Source organism: Macrosteles quadrilineatus, unplaced genomic scaffold (assembly GCF_028750875.1).
Source record: "Macrosteles quadrilineatus isolate MER2022 unplaced genomic scaffold, UCM_ALF_1.0 Scaffold_3__2_contigs__length_128488019, whole genome shotgun sequence".
In the NCBI taxonomy this organism is placed as follows: Eukaryota; Metazoa; Arthropoda; class Insecta; order Hemiptera; family Cicadellidae; genus Macrosteles; species Macrosteles quadrilineatus.
In genome coordinates this window covers 32,065,153-32,085,563 of record NW_026542596.1, presented here as the reverse complement: position 1 = coordinate 32,085,563, position 20,411 = coordinate 32,065,153, and the positions used below count along the sequence as shown (strand labels likewise).

The 20,411-nt window shown below is 36.5% G+C and overlaps 1 protein-coding gene across 3 annotated transcripts in view; it reads right to left on the bottom strand.

The window, feature by feature from the left end:
* The window catches only part of LOC128988587 (dorsal-ventral patterning tolloid-like protein 1), a 143,806-nt gene that overhangs the window by 7,265 nt on the left and 116,130 nt on the right, over positions 1 to 20,411 (bottom strand). For all 3 annotated transcript variants that reach the window (XM_054409994.1, XM_054409995.1, XM_054409996.1), the window contains 9 exons: positions 19,084 to 19,295; positions 17,517 to 17,724; positions 16,214 to 16,422; positions 14,720 to 14,951; positions 12,602 to 12,798; positions 11,654 to 11,882; positions 8,212 to 8,432; positions 4,122 to 4,304; positions 2,869 to 3,010 (listed from right to left, as the gene is read on the bottom strand). In XM_054409994.1, the coding sequence (XP_054265969.1) occupies positions 2,869 to 3,010; positions 4,122 to 4,304; positions 8,212 to 8,432; positions 11,654 to 11,882; positions 12,602 to 12,798; positions 14,720 to 14,951; positions 16,214 to 16,422; positions 17,517 to 17,724; positions 19,084 to 19,295 (1,833 nt within the window). The remainder of the gene's footprint in view (positions 1 to 2,868; positions 3,011 to 4,121; positions 4,305 to 8,211; positions 8,433 to 11,653; positions 11,883 to 12,601; positions 12,799 to 14,719; positions 14,952 to 16,213; positions 16,423 to 17,516; positions 17,725 to 19,083; positions 19,296 to 20,411) is intronic.

Sequence of the window (20,411 nt, the reverse complement as noted above, 5' to 3'; positions counted from 1 at the left end):
AATTAATTTTTTTGTGTTTAAAATAAATAAATTTAGTTTAAAATAAATAAATTTACAAAGTTTCATAAAAATATAATCATAAACAAGCAAACTTCAACAGTTTGTGTACTCTCCGTATTAATAACATGGGAATTTTAAATTTACAATGTTTTGAATTTTCTCTGTAACCAATTAACTTATAATACCCCCGCCGCAGCAAACCTGCAGACTAAACGAATTTTCATTTGCCTGATTGGATTTATTCTAAAATATCTCCTTCAAAATATAACAGTTATTCCCCATTTAAATAGCATTTGTTTAACGAGTACTTAGTTTGCTGCAACAGGGAGGATGAAAACGTGTTTTTTTTTATGAAATGTAATAGTTTAGTATGAAATGAATACATTTTCCAAATTTTATCAAAATATGTTCATAAACAAGCAAAATACAACAGTTTACTTATTCTCCATAAGAATAACATGGAAATTTTAAATTTAAATTTTTTTTAATTTTCTCGGTAACCGTTAGGCACATAATGACACTTCAATATACTAAATTATTTGTTTTTTTTTAAACTCCACAACAGGGTTTGGAAAAAAATTGCTAAATCTTATGTTTTTTGGTTCAAAAGGGGACAGATCAATTTTCACCCTATAAAACCCCCCCGTAAACCCCCATTCCAATAGTCCGATCTTGCTGGAAACAAATTCGCGAACCAGCGTGGTCGGACCATGGCGACGGGGTTTTTGCGGTGATTTAAGGGGTAAAAATTGGGTTTTCTTATGTTTGACCCTCAAAACATGAAATTCCCTAATTTTTCTCCAAATTATTTTGAAGATATTAATCAAACAAATAATTCAGTGAATTGAAGTGTTTTTATAAGGTTATTGGTTACGCAGAAAATTCAAAACATTGTAAATTTAAAACTCCTATGTTATTATTATGGAGAGTACATAAACTGTTGTATCTTGCTTGTTTATGATTATATTTTAATGAAACATGGCAAATTTATTTATTTTAAACTAAACTATTAATATATTATAAAAACTAACATTATTAATCTCCCTGTAGCAGCAAACCTAGGTACTCATGAAACCTAATGTTTTTGAATTTGATTTAATTGAAAATCAAATTAGGGAAATGGAAACTCACTTAATCTGCAGGTTTGATGTGGTGGGGGTATTTTGCCTATTCCATGAAATGCAAAAAACGGTAGTGCAAACTTTGATTGCAATGAAAGTGAATAGGTTGCTGCAGATCTCTGGAGGGAGTTGAGAACACAAAACACTGAAAGATTATTTTTAATTTTAGCTTTTAACGGCCGCCATTTTGAAACGACTTGATCAACCACGACAACCTAGGCCAAGATAATGTATTCAAGCACTTGTGTGCCAAATTTCATAAACATCGGTTCAGGCATTCTGTCATTATAGCCAATTCATGGCGACCCAGCATCCTCTTACGGCCGCCATCTTGATGACGTCATTACGGACGACCGAGGTCCTTAAAAATTGGGGTCTGGGCGGTTTTAGGTTCAGAAACTTGTATACTATAACCACCTAAAATTGCAGCCTCCCCGCCAGAACTGAAATATTCTGCCACTATATGCAACTATACAACCCCACTAATAAGTAAGATTCTATAACCATTGCTGTATACAAATCGAAGCTCACAAATCTTCAAAAGAAAGCTTATGGAAATTATTTTCCTACTCGACTTTTTGAGGAAAGGTTGGGAAAATAACAATGAAAACATGTTTTAATTCATCTTGGCAGCTTTTTCTTTACTATAAATTTTGAACTGCTTAAACTATGCTTGAATTAGTAATAGACACGCTATACAGTTTTAATGGACTACTCTATTCCCGTACGTAGGTCGGGCCAACAGCTCGTTTACTGTTTAAAATATAATACCTAATTGTGGTCTAAAATATAACAGGCATTGCCTAGTAAATAAGGAAAACATTTTTAATATTTAATACTACTTACTTATAAAAAAAAGTCTATACATACATCTGTTTTGTTAGGTGTTTTATTTTGATTTTGATCTGGTGTTGTGGCTGTGTCATTTCATTTGTCTGCTTTCAGGCGGAATTTGTTTTACGAAATTGATGGTGTCAATTATTAATTATTTAAGATGGGGACGCCACTATGTACGAATTTTAACCCAAATATGAGTGAAGGATGAGTGGCGCATCTTGTAGATCTGTTAGATCTTGAGTCTTGTTAGTGACTAAGGCCGAAATATTCCTTAGACACAGCTGTTAATTAATAACCCAAACAGCTAATTGCAACTAAGGGACCTACAGTTTATAGTGGAATCCGAACCACATTCTTGCCTTGGTATTAACAAATTGGTTAAATTATCAGGATATAACTGCGGATAGTCGTAGTACTCACTAGTGCGAACGTTAATCCACACAAGGGAGTATCGTATCCACAGTGCATCTCTATAAATTTCTACAAGTCGTGAACTCCTAGTAGCTGGATTACAGGACAACGCCACTGTCCCAGTCAAATATGTATTGAGAGGTTATATGGTTAGGATTTGGCGTTTTATGAAAAGGGGCTTGCAGTATTCAAGATAGTGGGATTGGTTAATGATTCTGGCTGCTTTCTTTTGAATAAATTTTACTTCTTTTAGTTGACTTTCTCTGGCACTTCCCCATGCAATTAAGCCAAATTTTAGGTGTGAAGCGAAGATTAGTTGTAAGCCATCTTATTAGTTTCTTCGTTAGTGATTTCTCTGAGGGCATAGAGAGCTGATGAGAGTTTTCGCTGGAGCTTTTTAAAACATTTTGGTGCTACTAGGGTACTAGGGTAGGAACAATTACCTAATACGGAGGTTGTTGGACCTATTTCATATTATAGAGGTAGTTGGACCTATTACCTAATACGGAGGTTGTTGGACTCTGACATGTACTGCCACCTGTCCCCTGGAGGTTTCTCTCCACAGAGTTCTATAGGCACAGAGCTGTCAGGAGCTCCTACAGTGTTCCACAGTCTTACCACGGCCGCCGGACATCCTCTTGCTGAAACACAATATTCTATTTGTAGGGTAAGGTTATCTGAGAACTTGATATTGAGATCGGCTATAAGATTGTGGCAATAAATTCAGTCAAAAACAGTTTGGCTTTTAAGACAGTTATTATACTCAGACGTAAACCCTTCCAACATACTTAGGACGGGCAAAATTGTTAATTAATTAGTTATTTTAAATTCCTTGCCCTTTTCAATTTATTTCCACTCCAATCAAATGTGTTACAAGTGGTAATGGTGGTAAATGGTACAGATTTATCCATGATCCCTAAAATAAACAGTAGATTATGAATTTAGAATAAAAATTAGTTTGGACAGGATTTTATTTGAATAAGAACATGACATTGTAAATTTGAACAAGATTTATCATCTAGAAAGAGATTCATACAACAACATTTACATGTTTTTTGCGGGAAGAGTTAAATACCATGTTGACAGAATTTCTGCAGAACGTATGAAAGTGTTGCAAAACTGCTGATAACTGAACCAGCACCATCCAGTTTGTCTACATGATAAGTAGAACATCTACAACTATGTATGTATCCGATGTATCTGTAACCTGTTCCTCAAAGCCAAAAATTGAAGTACTTCCATCACCCCCCTTTCAAATACTATGAGGCTTAGTTTCCAAATTGAATAACATTTTTATCTCATTTAATTCTTTTTTGAGCCAGAGAAGTAAAGGCAAATAGGAAACTTGCTTACGCTTTCAGTTTTAGTATGTTGTCTGTGCGTGCAGATACGCGATATGGGCAATATAATTGTATTGTGGCAAGCAATGAAGATCCTGCGGCAAGCACTGTGCGGAAGTTCCTATCGCACAGGGCTTAGGGTCTTCCTCCACTGTGAGTGTTGTAGTATGTGATAGCGAGGGGGTAGGAGAAGTGACTAGTGCTAGACACCAGCGACTACTGTTAAACACCACTTACATGTACCATTGAATGTTTCCTCTGTACCTTACTTTCCTATTGTTGGGCTAAGGTTTTCAACAACAACCATGGTGAGCTTATTGGAGGCTGACAGTGACACACTTAGAGTAGGCCTACATATTGAATAACAGTAATAACACATAGTAAAAAATCCAACAGAAAATACACTACTCACAGGCTGGATCTCCTTCTACAGCGAAAAATTCGAAATTGAGCAGAATCTTGTGATTGGGCCTCACATTGACATACCAGTTGCATGTTTTACTGGCCATGCCCCGCGTTGGCCCCTCGTAGTTTAAAGGAAAATTTGGACTCATTATAATACCATAATCACTGCTACTAACATTGCTTCCACAGTCTGAAACAAGACAAGAATCTCTTACTTCTCAGAATCTCTTAAGTCCAGAAATGCAAACTATTGCAATGATTTTCATATAAAAAAATTTGACCTGTGATGGAGTTGTTGGTTGTTGTAACTGATTTTTCAGTGGTTCTTAAACCAAATCATCAACTTCCTAAAGAATTATTACGATTCATATCTCCTTTCTGCCATGATCAGGCGATTCATTAACACGTTCACTACTGTCAATCTTCAATCTCAAATTAAGATTTACAGTCGGTAGAGAACAAGTTAAACGGACAGAATACAATCAACTATCAAGTTGGGGCAACATTCAAAATTAATGATTTTGTATCTATACTTCGTTCAAAATATTTAGGCTGTTTTAAGGGAAGAAATCCCTATCTCCTCACTTGACCCTTACCTTTAACCCTTTCAGTGCTATGAAACGATATATCGTTGTTTTAAAAAAACCCTAAGGGATATAGAGAGGAAGGTTATTTTAAAAAAAAATAGCAAAACGGCCATTGGTGACCTGCATGTTCATAGGATACACTACCAACCACTTAGCTAAAAGATTCGCCCAATCCGATGATTTCGAGGTGTATGTCTAAACCAAGGATTATGAACACCTCACTATGCCCCAGTGGTTGTAGTATATCGCTACAAACACACAGGTCACCAATTATTTGCCACACAGGACGGGATTCGAACCCGAGCAGACGAATGCCACCGGCCAAGTGACACACGCCCTAGCCTTCTCGGCTATCTGTGCTTGAAGACTGGGGAGTCAAAACCCGGTATTTAAGCTGTCGCCACCGATTGCGAACAGATGGCGCTGCAGATAGTTGTTCAATGCGTTACTAGGTAGCAGCACCAGCTAGTCACGGACTATTTAGATGCAATCTTTTAGTTTTAGTAGTAGTAAATGTGTTCCTGAGACTTTGCTGCAAAACATTAGTTTCCCTAAAATTGCTATATTACAATAACCTCGTCCAACTAAATCAGGGTTAAATTCAATATTAAATTGTAAACTATATGTCTTTTGATTTTGTGAGATTTCGGTTTCAAATAATGCTATCAGAACATAAAAATTTATAGGAAAACCAGGAAAATTACAACAAAAACTAAGTTTTATTTGATGTTTACTACAAATACCGGGATTTATCTTTTTTATATATTTTCTTATTGTGTTATTATTCAAAATTAGCCTAATTAATAAAATAGTGACAACATGACAGTTAAAATTCAACAACGGGTAATGGAATTAAAAGGCAAACAAAAAAGTCTTATAAAATATGAATTATTGGCCTAGCACTGAAAGGGTTAAAATAATAGCTCAACAGCTGACTAAGCAACATATAAATACAAAAAAGTGTTAGGGGAAATTCCCCTCATATCGCCTAAATATTGTGAACGAGGTATAACAAAAGGTTGACGCTACGATAGATATTAACAGGACCTGGATTTTGACTGTTGCCTCAAAAAAACCTTAAAATGTCAACAACATAGAAAAACTCAAACCAAAAACTAAAAAGTAAAACTGTAATGCTGCATATTAGTGCCATATAAACTGGTGTGTAACAAGCTGTAGTTGACTTAGACACAAGGGTTTAGACAGCTGTACATCCACTAAACTACTGATGTTTTAGTGCTTTTCCAAATTTTTAGAGTTTTTTTCTGATACAAACACACCAAAATGTGTATTATAAGGGGAGTATCCTATGTCGCCTATATTGTAAGTTCCTTTACTATAATACGAACTATAAGTCTGTTTGTCTGTCTGTCTGTAATATATATCTCGAAATCCAGCAGAAGGAGTTTTACTAAGTTTTGGAATTAGGAACATATAGCCCTAAAACGTGATTGGTGACAGCCACTACCTCAGGAAAATTTGTATTCCGCTACACAACTCATTTGAAAATTAAAAATTTTGTTATTGGCCTTATGGGTTCCAAAGTAACTATGTTGGTTGAACAAAATAGCAAGGAAAAAGTAAAAGAAATACTTGTAACATGTGTTTACAACAAGCCATCCACAGTATACTAACTAGCAAATTACAAAATACAGTACCTACAAAGGGAAAAACATCAGTTGTAACTATTGAGCAAAGATTACACTAAAGATTACTCAACATTGTTTTGTATTGGTGACGTTTGTGTGCACTGGCGACTGGCGTCAACTCAATGGTTCACTTTTATTTAACGGTAGATTTTACAATTTGTATTCACTCTTTTATTGTTTACATAATTTGGGACAGCTGTATTCAGTTGAATAGGTAGTATTAAAGTTAATTATAGTAGCTTGAATCAGACTTATCCATGTCTTCAGCTAATCCATCATATGATAGTATTTCAGAGAGAAATTAGCTCTTGCTGAGGTTTTACTTATACTTAAAGAAAGATTTAATTTAGTACCAAGAAATAAATCACTTCCCTTAAATACGCTGTACTATGCTGTATTAATACTATTGTAGCTGATTGCTACTGTATTAACCTGTGATCGCATATTAATTCCATAGGAACTGATATAAAAAAATACTTCTTTTTTTACATTTGTTTTATTTATTTACAACGTAAGAAATGTGTAAGATCAAAATAAACTACTTAATGTGTTGGATTGCCAAGTTAAAATTTCCATCATATAGTAAATTGAAATGCCATGAAACTTAAATAATAAAAGCTGAAATTATAGATATAAAGAAAACACAAGTTTCCTTTATTGCTTTTACAATAAAAATGTCTCGGTCACCCGGTACTTACTGAATGATGAGTATTGAATGAATGATAAGACAGCTGTGTTACTGGCTAATAACAGCTGGTTCTTTGCCCAGGATCATAAAAGCTGTCAGTATTGTTCAGTGGTGTAGTGGGGGGAACATGTGGGAACGGCATTCCCATTCTGCTTATTTTCTAACAATCCTATATTGTTTCTATGTTATTGCCGGAAGGGGGTGGTGCATCTGACATTTTAGTGATGATCGCTATAAGCATCTATTGCTCAGGGCTATTATGCCATAAGCGTCTGTTCCTTGCGATTATTTGATCAGAGAATCAGTACAGGTAAAATAATACCAAATACACCGCCAAAAAAAAAAAAAAAAAAAAAAAAAAAATGGTCGGTTGATGAAACCTGATGGTGAAAACTTTCCTTTTGTTATAAGAATTACCGTAAGAATCTAAAGAGTCTATTAGTCCATAAAAATTTTTAGGTGGAATGGTGTTTTGGGGGGGATGTATCAGTTTTTTAAACTGAAAATTAAATTTTGACGAAATATAGGCATATGTAATACATGTTTTTGGGTTATTTTCAGTGCAGAATCAAAAGAGCCAGACAATATAACCTCCTTATAAAGAGTTTTTGTTTTTGGTTCGCAGTTACAGACGCTGGCGGCTGTAGGGATTGACGTTTCTGTCAAAATAGACTAACCTGAAACAATGCAAAGCATTTGACAGTAATTGGTGCGGAGCGATCATCGCAGAGATTTAGACGCACCAGCTGCTTCTGGCAAAACAGCCCTTTATCATTGACTATATATGCCTTTATTCAGTTATTGGACAATAGTGTATTGATAGTTCGAAACTGGACCCAGCTGTTCCTGATCATTGGGCTTTAAATAAATGATCCTGGCTAATGAAACAGCTGATCTTAGTCAGTAACAAAGCTACACAGATCATCTCACACCATTCTACACTCATCCTTCACTCATATTTGGGTTAAAATACGCACCTAAATGGTGTCCCCATCTTAATGATTGATAATTGATAATAATTGGACCTGTCCAGTTCTAAAACTTGAAAACTATCGACTACACCACCAACAATAATCAAGGACAGCTGTGTCATTGAAACGATCACTTATGTAGACAGATTTTTTTTAAATCACGGTATATTTTGGATGGCACAGCATAATATGGCATAAATACCTCCAAAAATAGACTTAGCCACTTCAAACGAGTATCTGGCCTTGAAGCCGCTGAAGACTCCCTCCTGGTCGGAGTGCAGAAGTATCTTGATGCCGACGGCACCACGTGTGGAGTCCAGCGGTCCGGGCGCTGTCATGCCACAATATCTTCCGATCAGCTTCTCGGTTCCATCACGGTACATGTTGTACATCTCCAGCCAATCCTCCTGGCACACCGTCGTGCTGTGGTGAAAACACCGTTAGAATGATGTAATCAAAATTTGTAATCGTCTTCTCTAATTTATTTATACTAGTATAAGGAATTTGGAATGCATGGTCAATGCACTTAAAAACTAAATTGGTACGGCTTCAGTATCTAAAATATTACTGTACTTATATTACTGCTACTTTTATTCATAAAATATTAAGAGCTATTTGTTTACTCATATTGGATGAGTAATTCCATTTTATAGTCTATTAATTTTTATATAGCTGTCCCAACCACAGAAAAAGTTAAACTTGTGTAAAAGTCTTATTGTAAGTGATTCAGTAGCATGATACAGCTTAACCCTTAAGCGCACACGCTGTTTTTTTTACGCTGAGTGCGCACCGGGTTACTATGGAAGGAGTAAATATGTCATGAATTAATACATTTCCTGGTTTATAGAAAATAAAATACTATACAAAATTAAATACTTTCTTTGATAGTGTATGTTTTTCTTTAAATATCCTCATCCTCTTGTTGGTTTTGAAGTCCTTTTAAACACACTTCACAAATGTTTTACATTTGTCCCTGGCACATTGGTTTTATTTTACACTTAAATTTGGTCTTGGCATCTTTTTATCATGGGCAGACGGCTCCCAGCGCCTCTGCACTGGGAGGCTGAATCAGTCAGGCCCGTTTTTGACCATGTCAGCGCCCTAGGCACAACTAATAGTAGCGCCCCTTTGCAATATATAACAGGGTGACCACCAACCGGGAAATCCGGCAACTAAGCGTGAATTTTTTTGAACCAGGAATTATGTGTTAATTTTCTATTTCTACCTGGAATTGTCAATTTACAACAGTGACGTTTCCGTGACCACGGGAGACGGGAGGCGATAATATGTCTCCACAAGGCCTTGAGGGATGATCAGAACTTTGCCGCGATCGCATGAGATGATAATAATATCTAAACGACCGCGGGATATGATCATGATTTTACCGCGATCGCGCAATACGATAATGAGATCCACAGAGCCGTGAAGGATAATCAGAATATTGCCGCGATCGCATGATACGATGATAATGTCTAAACGACCATGGGATATGATCATGATTTTACCGCGATCGCGCAATACGATAATGAGATCCACAGAGCCGTGAAGGATAATCAAAATATTGCCGCGATCGCATGATACGATGATAATGTCTAAACGACCATGGGATATGATAATGATTTTACCGCGATCGCGCGAGACTATGATAATGACTAAATGACCGCGGGATATGATCATGGTCCACACGACCACGGAAAACAGTCAGAAATTTGCCACGGTCGCGGAAGACGATAATGATATCCACATAACTGCGGGATATTATTAACATTTTGACGATGTCTTCACTACAGCGGGAGACGATTACGATGTCTTCACGACCGCGGGAGACGATTACGATGTCTTCACGATCACGCGGAGACGATTACGATGTCTTCACGATTGCGGGAGACGATTACGATGTCTTCACGACCGAGGGAGACGATTAAATGATGTCTTCACGACAGCGGGGGACGATTGCGATGTCTACAGGATCGCGGGAGTTACAATAATGATGTCTACTCTACACGGCTGCGAGGGATGATCAGAATTTTACCGCAATCGAGTAAGACGATGATAATGTCCACTCAACCATGGGAAAGATCAGAAATTTGCCTCATTCGTGAAAGACGATGATGATCTCCAAACAACCGCGGGAGATGATTACCATTTGCCGCAATGGCGGGAGAGGATGACAATGCCTCACGACCACGGGAGGCGATGATGTCTTCACGGCTGTGAGGGATTATCAGAATTTTATCGTGATCACGCAAGATGATGATAATGTCCACACGACCCCGGGAAAAGATTACAATTTTGCCTCATTCGCGGTAGACGGTGATAATCTCATCACGACCGCGGGATGTGTTCATATATTGCCGCGATCAAGGAAGACGATAATTATGTCCACACCTCCGCTGGAAATAGTCAGAACTTTGACGCGATCGCGGGAGACGGACGATGATGACGTATATACAACCGCGGTAAATAATTAACATCTTGCCGCAATTGTGGGAGACTGTTAAGGTGTCTTCATGGCCGCAAGGGATTATCAGTTTACCGCGATCGCATGAAAAAACGGCCACAATTTTTTTTCTTTTTTTCCAATTTTTTGGCGCCCCCCAAAAAAAGCCAATTGCCTTGCGCCCTAGGCACGTGCCTACCTTGCCTATTCGGTAAATCGGCCCTGGAATCAGTGGATTCTATTGTTTGACATTTCCATCCAATTGGTTTACAGAGTTATAAAGTTTTTTTTTTTTGCAAACTTTCAATACTATCAAAATTATAAATAATAAAGTTATAAAGTTATTAATACTAATTATGATGATAAAACTGAGAAACTACTATGCGCACAGGGGTACATTAGACCCCCCAATGAACATAGTACCACGGTAACACAAGCATGCGCATGGGGGTATGCCACACCCAGGGTGGTGATAACAGGTCAATGACTCGGTCAAGACTAAAAACCTTGCGGACAGAAGATGGCATATGCTATTTTAGGCAGTTACTGTTATGCTCACCAGGGTTTGCCACCATACTTGTAAAGTTATGACAAAATTATCGTACGTGGGGGTGTGTCATACCCCTGTGCTCGCGGTTAAGGGTTAAAGCTGGCTTTTCCTAGGGGCTGGATGCAGCAAAATGCGGAGAGCGGAGCCCGCTTTTCTCTTGTCTTAGGTAATCTAATGCTAATGTTTTCCTAGAAGTGGAACCTGCTTTGACCCAAAACCTGGATAGTCCAACTCACTCTCAAGAATAAAGGTAAAAAAAGACCTCCTGCCCTGACTCCACCCTGTGTCAGTCACCGCGTTATCGCTCAGCCCAACCGCGATACCACTGACGTGTGTAAATAGTTTTGTAAAATATAGAGACTAGTGATAAAAAGATAGCTGAGTAAGACCCGCTGAAGATGCCACACAACCTGAGAAAAGTCCATAGGGTTGACAAAAAACAGATTACTCAAGAACATAGGCAAAAAAAAGGTAATATATAATATAATGATTTCTGGTTTCTGATACACCAAAATAGCAGCATCACTAAACAATTAATAACAGACATTTTTGTGGCATAATTTTAGAAACCTAGGCTTAAACCACTGACCACTGTTATACACTATGTTAACCAAACTTTACATCCTATATTCTACATTTATCCACAATACTTACCCATAAGAACCAGCTGTAGTATTAGCCTGATCAGCTCTAACTTTAAAATGGTCAAAGACCAAAGTAACTTGTTCGTTAGGTGTAGCAATGAATATATAGGAACAATTTGTCTGACTTGGGTAGTTTGAAGGATAACGAGGGGAATTGAACTCTCCCTTCTTCCGACTTGAGCTGCGATAAGTAAAACTGCAACTTCCATCAGGGGCCGCAGTTCCAGGAATGCGGTACTCTGAAACATGCGGCAAAGTAAATGGGTAATTTTTTTACGTTTTAGATTCACAAATAATCTTCCACAGTTTCTCAGTGTACTCTGATTACAGACAAAAAGAGGGTTACAAAGTAGGGATGACCATATAGGTCAATCATTGATGGTAACATCGGTATTTCAACCAGTGATGCACAGATAACATTGTCTCCAAAAAATGGATGATAATCGAGGTTTTTTTTTCATTTTGAGTATTTTGTCTGCTTTCTGTCTCATTTAATTACCTAACTACTAGCTAGACGATTTGATTAGGAGTTTCTCTTTAACATTTGAAAGATGTAATCCGTCTAAATTGATTTATACAGGAGCAGGAGTGCTGCCGCTAAAATTTATTACAAACATGTTGATTTTTGTCAGCATTTAGAACGAGCACATCAAAGTAGATAGTTATCTCACTCTCAGTTTATTCATGTCAAGTTTAGTCTAGTTTGCGATATTTTTCTATTTGATATCCATTGTGTAAAAACAAAACGTAACAATTCATTCAACTGACGTTTCCGCCTTTTGTTGCAGTGCCATAGACTCCTGACTTCAGGGCAATAGACTTCTGCACAGTTATAGCAAGCCTTTTATCACTTGCTACAACAACTGTGCGGAAGTCAAACAGACAATTGAATACCCTGCACTGGAGGCTGTAACAGTATAGGTCCAAGAAGATGACAATATATTCATGTTTTACGAACCAGTTTCAAAAGTGTACTTGGCCTTGAAGCCCCCGCCTTGTAATTCCCCGCTGCTGAACACCATGACAAGTCTGGGTCCGTCAGACACCACTTGTGAGGGGCTACTTTCTTCTCCGCACAACTCATGATCAAACTTGTCATAAGAGTCTGTTGCCTCCTGACCTTTCAGGTAGATCTTGAGGTACCCGTCACTGCAGCTGCAAGAAAAGTTCAATAAACTCCTGCTAAAGATTACCTGGCTTGACTTGAATCTTTAGCTTGGGACTGCAGATTTGACCAACATTTAGAATAATATCCTGGATAATAATCCTGTTATATTGTACAGGGTGACACAAAGGAACCGGACGTTTTTTAAACAGCTGTTCCATTGTTGTCCCACGTGGTAGGAGGATTGAGGTTATGTCATTACCTTCAGTGAGGCTTGCCATCTTTGTTGAAATGGCTAATGGACCCTAGACCATCACGTTTTTGCATACGATACTTTGGTTCAAAATGGTGAATCCATCGTCAAATCCAGTGGGAATTTAGTAGTCATTTTAATATTGAATGCCAAGGAACGGTTCCAAGCCAAAATATGCGATTAAGATGGGTTTCAGGGTTCCAAACAACTGGAAATATAACAATAAAGAAACCACCAGGCCTTCTTAGAACTTCAAAAACACCCGAAAACATCGCCAGAGTGAGAGCAGTATTGAAAGAATATTTCCTAACAAGGCGATTTCTCGCTTTGGTGACATACCGTGGCCGCCAAGGTCACCTGACTTGTACACTAGTGATTACTTCCTTTGGGGGTTTCTTAAGGAGCATGTTTATGCTCACAAACCACGCACTCTAGAGGATTTGAAGTTGGCAATCACAGAAGATATGGCATTGAACAAGACCTCCTGACCCGAGTTTCAGAGGATTTTCAGACCATCTGACCATGAGTGAACATTTGTAGAGAATATGCCGCCATATGCATGACGTCCTTTAAAAAAATGACTATGTTTTGTAACAAATGGCAAATTTTTACAAGGTACAGTATTAAAACCTTATTCCATTTAACTACTGTGTACTAGTTATTTAATAAACACCTGGTTCCTTTGTGTCACCCTGTATTATTATTCTTTTTTGTGTGTTTTACACCAATAACATTTATTTACATTAAGAAATGAACCAAACTGAACCAAAATGAACAATGTAGTAGCAATCTATCTTTGGTGCAAGCTAAACTGTTTTCCAGTTCAACATCACATCTTCTGAAGATCAAGATTCAACTGAAAAAGCCTATTTGCTACCTACTTGTTTAATATCTAGCATAGAAATTATTTATCTTCTTTTGCAGAAGTCACAAATTATATCCTTTGTTTATGTATATGATGTAATGTGAATTATATAACATCACCCTTAGTAGGCACCGATTATAATAATGCTTCATTAGAGTGTAAACATAATACATTAATATTATGTGATTCAAACTTTTAACTGTTTCTGAATATACCAATTGCACATTGTATCATTCCCTTAACTTTCCTTGCTAATCAGATTCAAAAGAAAGTTTTTGGCTAAAGACAGGGTATAAGGCAATGAGAGCGCCCAAATTGATTTTGCAGTCACATACACATAGTAATTTCAACAATGAATAAACAGCTGTGCTTATAATCTGAAGTAAACTATGTTAATTAGTATACAGGGCACTATGTAGTCATTCGCTTTGTGCTTTTGCTGTGGATATCTTTTTCAACAATGGAAATTCATTTGCATACACTCAAACATTGTTTGAACCACATTTCATCAACGCCGTTCCAGATTGGAAAACTATAGGGAACTGAGTAAAATACTGTAATTTAGGATAACATTTTCAACCCTAAAAAGAATCGGTGGAAGCTACAAATTTGTCTGTACACCATCAAATGTGGAAAGCGTGAGAGGCCCAGAAATTCGAGTCCATAAAAAGGTCTTCCAGGAAAACTTTGTAGTCTCTGAACTTAAAATTGCAAAAAATTATGTGTTTTGATGAGCTATTTTATGTAAAAGATATTTACATTTGTACTATTCACAAATTGGGTTGCTCTCATTACTTCACCATGTATATTAATATTTCCAAATTCATGTCCTAATTCAGATTTTAATACTTACTCATTTTTCTCTTTTGGCTTAGGAATATTAAATTTCATAAAGTCCAAACGAACTCTTTCTAAGTGTTGTGAATCTTGCATTCCATAAACAAAATATCGACATACAATTTTTGGCATGTATGGGAAAGGGTAGTTTGGACTGAAAACAAAGCCACTTGATTCTTTTTTACTTAAAATCTTCTGATCACACTCTGAACCTCTTATGTGTTCACCGTCGTTTTTCGCTATAAAATCTGTAACAAGACAACAAATTATTGACTTATTGAGACAACAAGTTAAGAGTAAAATTAACAATTTATTATACATTCCTCGAAAATTCATTATTAGATCTCCACCAGTTTTAACATTTCTACAACCCTTCGTGGTGTATAGTTGAGAGTGAAGATGAAAGAAAGTTAGAGTTACAGACATAAAATAATTCTTTTTCTTCAAAGATAGGTTTTCTATTGGCTAGTACAAATTACTTATCTTTGTCAGCCAACGGTTTAAACCTTAAAAGAGCATTAAACTTTTTAAAGATCAAGATGGTACCTTTGAGATTACAAAGAAAGTTCTCTATTGAGTGGCTATACAATGTTTGTGAATGTTTGTGTCACATCTGTCTTATTTCATGCCAGCTAATAATAATTAATTTTGGACTAATTATCTGAAGAACATATATCTGCCCAAAGAGTTCTGCGGACATTTTTTCACACCTTATAGTAGATAAATTGTAAACTTGAGAACATGCCCAAGTTTAAGGTGGCCCTGAGTTGCAAATAGTTTAGGATTTTACACCCTTTGCTGAGGGGAGTGTGGGAAATTTTTGCAACTAAAGTACAATTATAGTTAAAATGAGTTTTAACATTATGTTGAATGTTAAAGTACTGTTTAAAATTTGTGTATTTTTTATGTTTTTTGTAACAAACCAAACTAATCAAGAGAATATTGTAAAAAATAAGGGAATTTGGTACCCTTAAAAATTAGGCGCTCTGGGCTATATGCCAGTGAATCATATACTAAGTCATATTCAAAAGGCTGCTTTTGGACATAAAGCAGTTGTTGGTTATATTTCGCTTAAACACAGAACATCTTAGTGTTTATATTTATGTTGTGAAACTTTTTAGCAGCTAGAGATTTGTTTTTACTGTATCATGGTAATTCGGTCATTCAAGGAGATTTTCTGGCATTAATTGTTCCCTATCACACAGAAGTAAAGTAAGGTACAGAGGAAACATTCAATGGTACACTTAAGTGGTGTCTAGCACTAGTTCTGCTGTTTAGGGCTAAGTCCAACACCACTCATGTAATACAACGCTCAAGGAGGAGAATGACCATTACCCTGTGCGATAGGATTTTCCACACAGTGCTCGCTGCTCGGGATATGCCCTGCTTGTCACAAATATTTCCAGGCACAGCATACTAGAGCTGAAATCTCATACGCAAGTTTCCTCTGTACCTTAACTCTATGTTTCGCTACATATTACTGCTGAACAAATACCAGAAAAAATCTCACCTAATTTAACAAAACTTTCGCTGAATTCAAAAATGCCCTTGAATCCTCTGTTTTGGGTGTTGGCAGTGCGCTGTAGTGTGTCAAAAGTTACAAAGAGCGACGACTCTGACGAGTAAAGCACCAAGTTGCGTTGTTGACCGCAGTACGTTCCTATAACGGCACTGTCGTTGGTTTGCCCATCAAATACTTTGACTACATCAAATGGACAGCTAAAAATCAAACATTTTATTAGATTACCTTGAAAAACAAAACCATTCAGATAAACTATTTATCAAGTCAGTGAATTTTGTTCATTCTATAAGCTGAATGCAGGGTTTGTGTTTCCGATATAAGTAGCTCAGTTGTAGTGTCTTCGGCTTCCCCTGCACTACATCTTCCAGTATATCACTAAGGATCATCACTGACTTAGCTATGAGTCACATCCTCTAAAACTGGGTTTTCCTAGGCACGGAAACAGTAAGGGGAGAAAGAAGTCCGCTCTTTTCTTGTATTAGGTCATTTAAAAGTACTGTTTGCCTAGAAGTGGAGCAGACCGCTACTGGAAGGGCAGAAATCACTCCTCCACACTCTGCATTCTTCCTCCGCTTTATTATTATTGCTATTATTATTATATTATTATTATATTATATAATAATATAATATTTAATTTCATATTATCAAGGTATGAAAGCTTAAACAAATTACAAAGATTTTGGAAGAGATATTTGGATATTAAAAGTAATTATTATTTTCCACTTCAGTTGACCAATAATATTGAGATCTTCTAGATTGGTAGGTATATATCCCAAGATGTATCCGGCTGAATTTAAGCCAGTGCTGGGTAATTATAAACCCTAATTCAGTCTGTTGTAAGGTGTAAAATTACAAGTACATAAAAATACAACATAACTAGGCTGTGTTTAATATTGATGAATAGAAACTAAGATGTAGACTCTTTTGTAGTACAGAGTGTAAAACCGACAACCGTTCATTTATTTAACCTCAACTGCCAGTCATTATATGACTGTCACTGGTCTCTGTCTGTCCTTAATGAACTAAGACTACAAAGAACCATAAGGGTATAGATCACAAGCCAATATAGTGTCTGCGTTGATAAGGTCAATCTTTAAACATGAATTTCAGAAAAATACCCTACCAATGAGCTACCAGTAGAATTATTAAGTATAGTTGGAAGGAATTATGCAAAAGGGATTGATTTAATTATTCTAGCAATCAAAACCAAATACAATTTCAAGCTTCATGTGCATTATTTTCAACTATCCTCTACCTGTTAAGTTCAAGACAAAACATATACGTTACTCACTGTGGGCCACCAAAAAACAAATCGAAATCCCGGAACTCCAGCCGCACTCTTTGACCAGGCTCTCCGATGAACAAATAACTACAGGAGAGGTCCTTGGGGTATGCACCGGGGTAGGTTGGGGACACGATGGTTCCGGTTCTCTTAGCCTTCCCCAGAACCGTGAAGGAGCACAAGGAGTTGGGCGCCGGGGTGCCGATCTGGTACTCGGCTGCAGAACATAAATGAAAGTGGTAAATATAACCTTTGACTTCATTGATAAGTTAGATTTGTTCAAAAAAACCTTGTTTGATTGAAGCTCTGATTATAAGTCAAAGTCATGACTAAGGACTATTTATTTTTTCACTTTTATTGCCAGTGAAATTTTGCGATTGAAAATATTAAAACCTTTGAAGGGAAATCATTGAAAACTCTCATTTGCAAATGCTATGAATTGAACTGGTCCATCTTACATTAAAGTCTCACATCAACATATTGTAACTTCTAGCCTATCATATACTATTCGACATTGAAGTATAGGTAGGCCTACATCCATCTATATGGACCAGGGGCCCTATTTTTGAAATGGTTGAGAGTTGAGTCAATCGTCAACACTCAACTCAACCAACAACAGGATTTGGTGTTTTTGAAATCCAACAGTTAAGAAGTGAGTTGGTGATCACTAGTTGAGTAACTCGTTTGGAAATCAAAGCGACAACACCGCACGAAATACAGATTTTAGTCAGATTGAGGTTATGTCTATTTTGTCTTAATCTAGTGATTGCAAAAGTACCTTGTTTAAGTATTCGAAATAAAATTAACTATGGAAGCTTGTTTTAGGCTATACCTCATTATAGCCGTACCCGTATGATAAATTATTTGCTTTCTTCGTCTCTATTTAAGAACAAATCACCTTATTTTAGTTCCCTTCATCCGTTTTGTTTCTTGTTATTTTTAAATGTTTTTTATGTTTAAGTTAATGCTATATTTGCCAATGCACTGAAAGCATACAGTAACTTAAATACATTTGATCTCTATATTAGATGTAGGTATTCAATTATATTATAACAAGTTTAATTAGTAGGCCGTGTATTTCAAAGTATTGCAACATTTGCAACATCCCAACAAGGATACAACACTTGATATGATAGTCTATTATTGACACAGTAGGCATAAATAAAAATGCAATTTTACAGAAAAACTATAGAATACAATATTGGGCGCTATGGTAATTGACAACAATGCCTAACCTCTAATCTCAAGTTAGTAATAAATAGTAGTAGTAAACAAAGCAATAACAATATGGCGTCGACTTAAAAATAGCAATTTTTGTCAAGAGAGGAAGAAGAAAGTGTAGTCAACACCGTCCACTCAACAGCTCAATCGGTGGTGAGTAGTTTTGATTGTATAAGTCAACTGGCAATCGTTTGAAAAATACGAAACGATTGGAAAGTGAGTGACTCAACACTCAACTCAACAGTCAATCATTTCAAAAATAGAGCCCCTGTGTGAATCGACCTTTACGCGATCATTGCGTAAACTACTATAAAAACCGTTTTATATCCAATTGTATTTATTTTAGCAGACTCACAGTCGTTGAGGAACGTGTATCGTCCAGAGAAGAGGCCTGAGTGCGTGGAGTTCTTGTCTGTGTAGAACGCTAGGGCGATGGTGCGATACAGTGAGATGCGGCGCCGTGGCGGGATTGGACCACAATATCTCCCGCCAAAAGGTGAGTTGATCAGTTCAGCCGCCTCAGGCTGCTGCACTTCCGAATACACGTCCAAGTACTCGTGGATACACCTAGGCAAACAGGCTATAGTTGGCAAAGCGATCAATCATTGGTCAAAATGTTTAAGATCTATGTCAAAGGAAGTACATTTTTTTAGAAACCTTTGTTTCAGTAAAATTCTGAATGTCGGTTCTTATACAAACTCAGTAAATGATAAGCAGTTAGCATTAACCAAGTTTCTCAATGTAGCTCGGCTGGTGAAATAGGCGACAAGTAAAAAATTCAAAAACTAAAAACTAGATTGCGAATAAGGCTAGATTGTGTTTTTAACTTGTCCATCATAATTTCCCGGTTAGGCTATGTATCATTGGATTTTTAATGTTGAAGTGTCAATATATTTGTCTTGAAAATCCCCCCAAAAATAGTATTGTTGTGTATTTTTCATATAATTCACGTTTTAAAAGTTATTCTTGTTCAAAAAATTATATTTGGTCCAATTTTGAATATTTACATTGTAAAATTTGTATATTTTTTTATAAGTTAGCGACACTAATATTGATATTCACAATTCACATAACATTTCAAAGTTCTAAGAAATATGTTTGTTGAGAAAAGGTAATTTATGAAAAACACAAAATGTGTAGAAGCGTTCTCTATCAGTAACCATTTTGCAGACGATTTAAATGAGATATTTACATTTTGTTAAGAACCCAGAAATGATACCTTAAGAGGTTGGTAGAGAGTTAAGGAAACACAATGTATAAGTTCAAGTCAATTTAAACACATCGAACTATAAATCTAATAGCTAAAAACTAAATACAGTAATGTTTGTACAGATAAAACAGCCATAGCGCACTAGGAAAATCAACTAAAATACTATAATTATTAGTGAAAAATGCTATTCAGGATATTGAACTACTTATTTCTATTTCTAAGACTAGAACATTTTCCACAATTTGTAAATTTGCAGCAATTTGTGCCGACCTAACTGACCTACAGTAATTTAATATATAATTATTTTACTAAAAGATAACTAGGCCTACTCAAAGTTTAAGAATACTGGATCCAAAACATGATGTATAGTAGATTTGACTTGTATAAATTCGTGGTAGGCGGGATTTGACCCCATGACCTCAGGAAACAAGGTTCCGTGCTCTAGCACTAGACCAGCTTGCTCCCAATTCTTC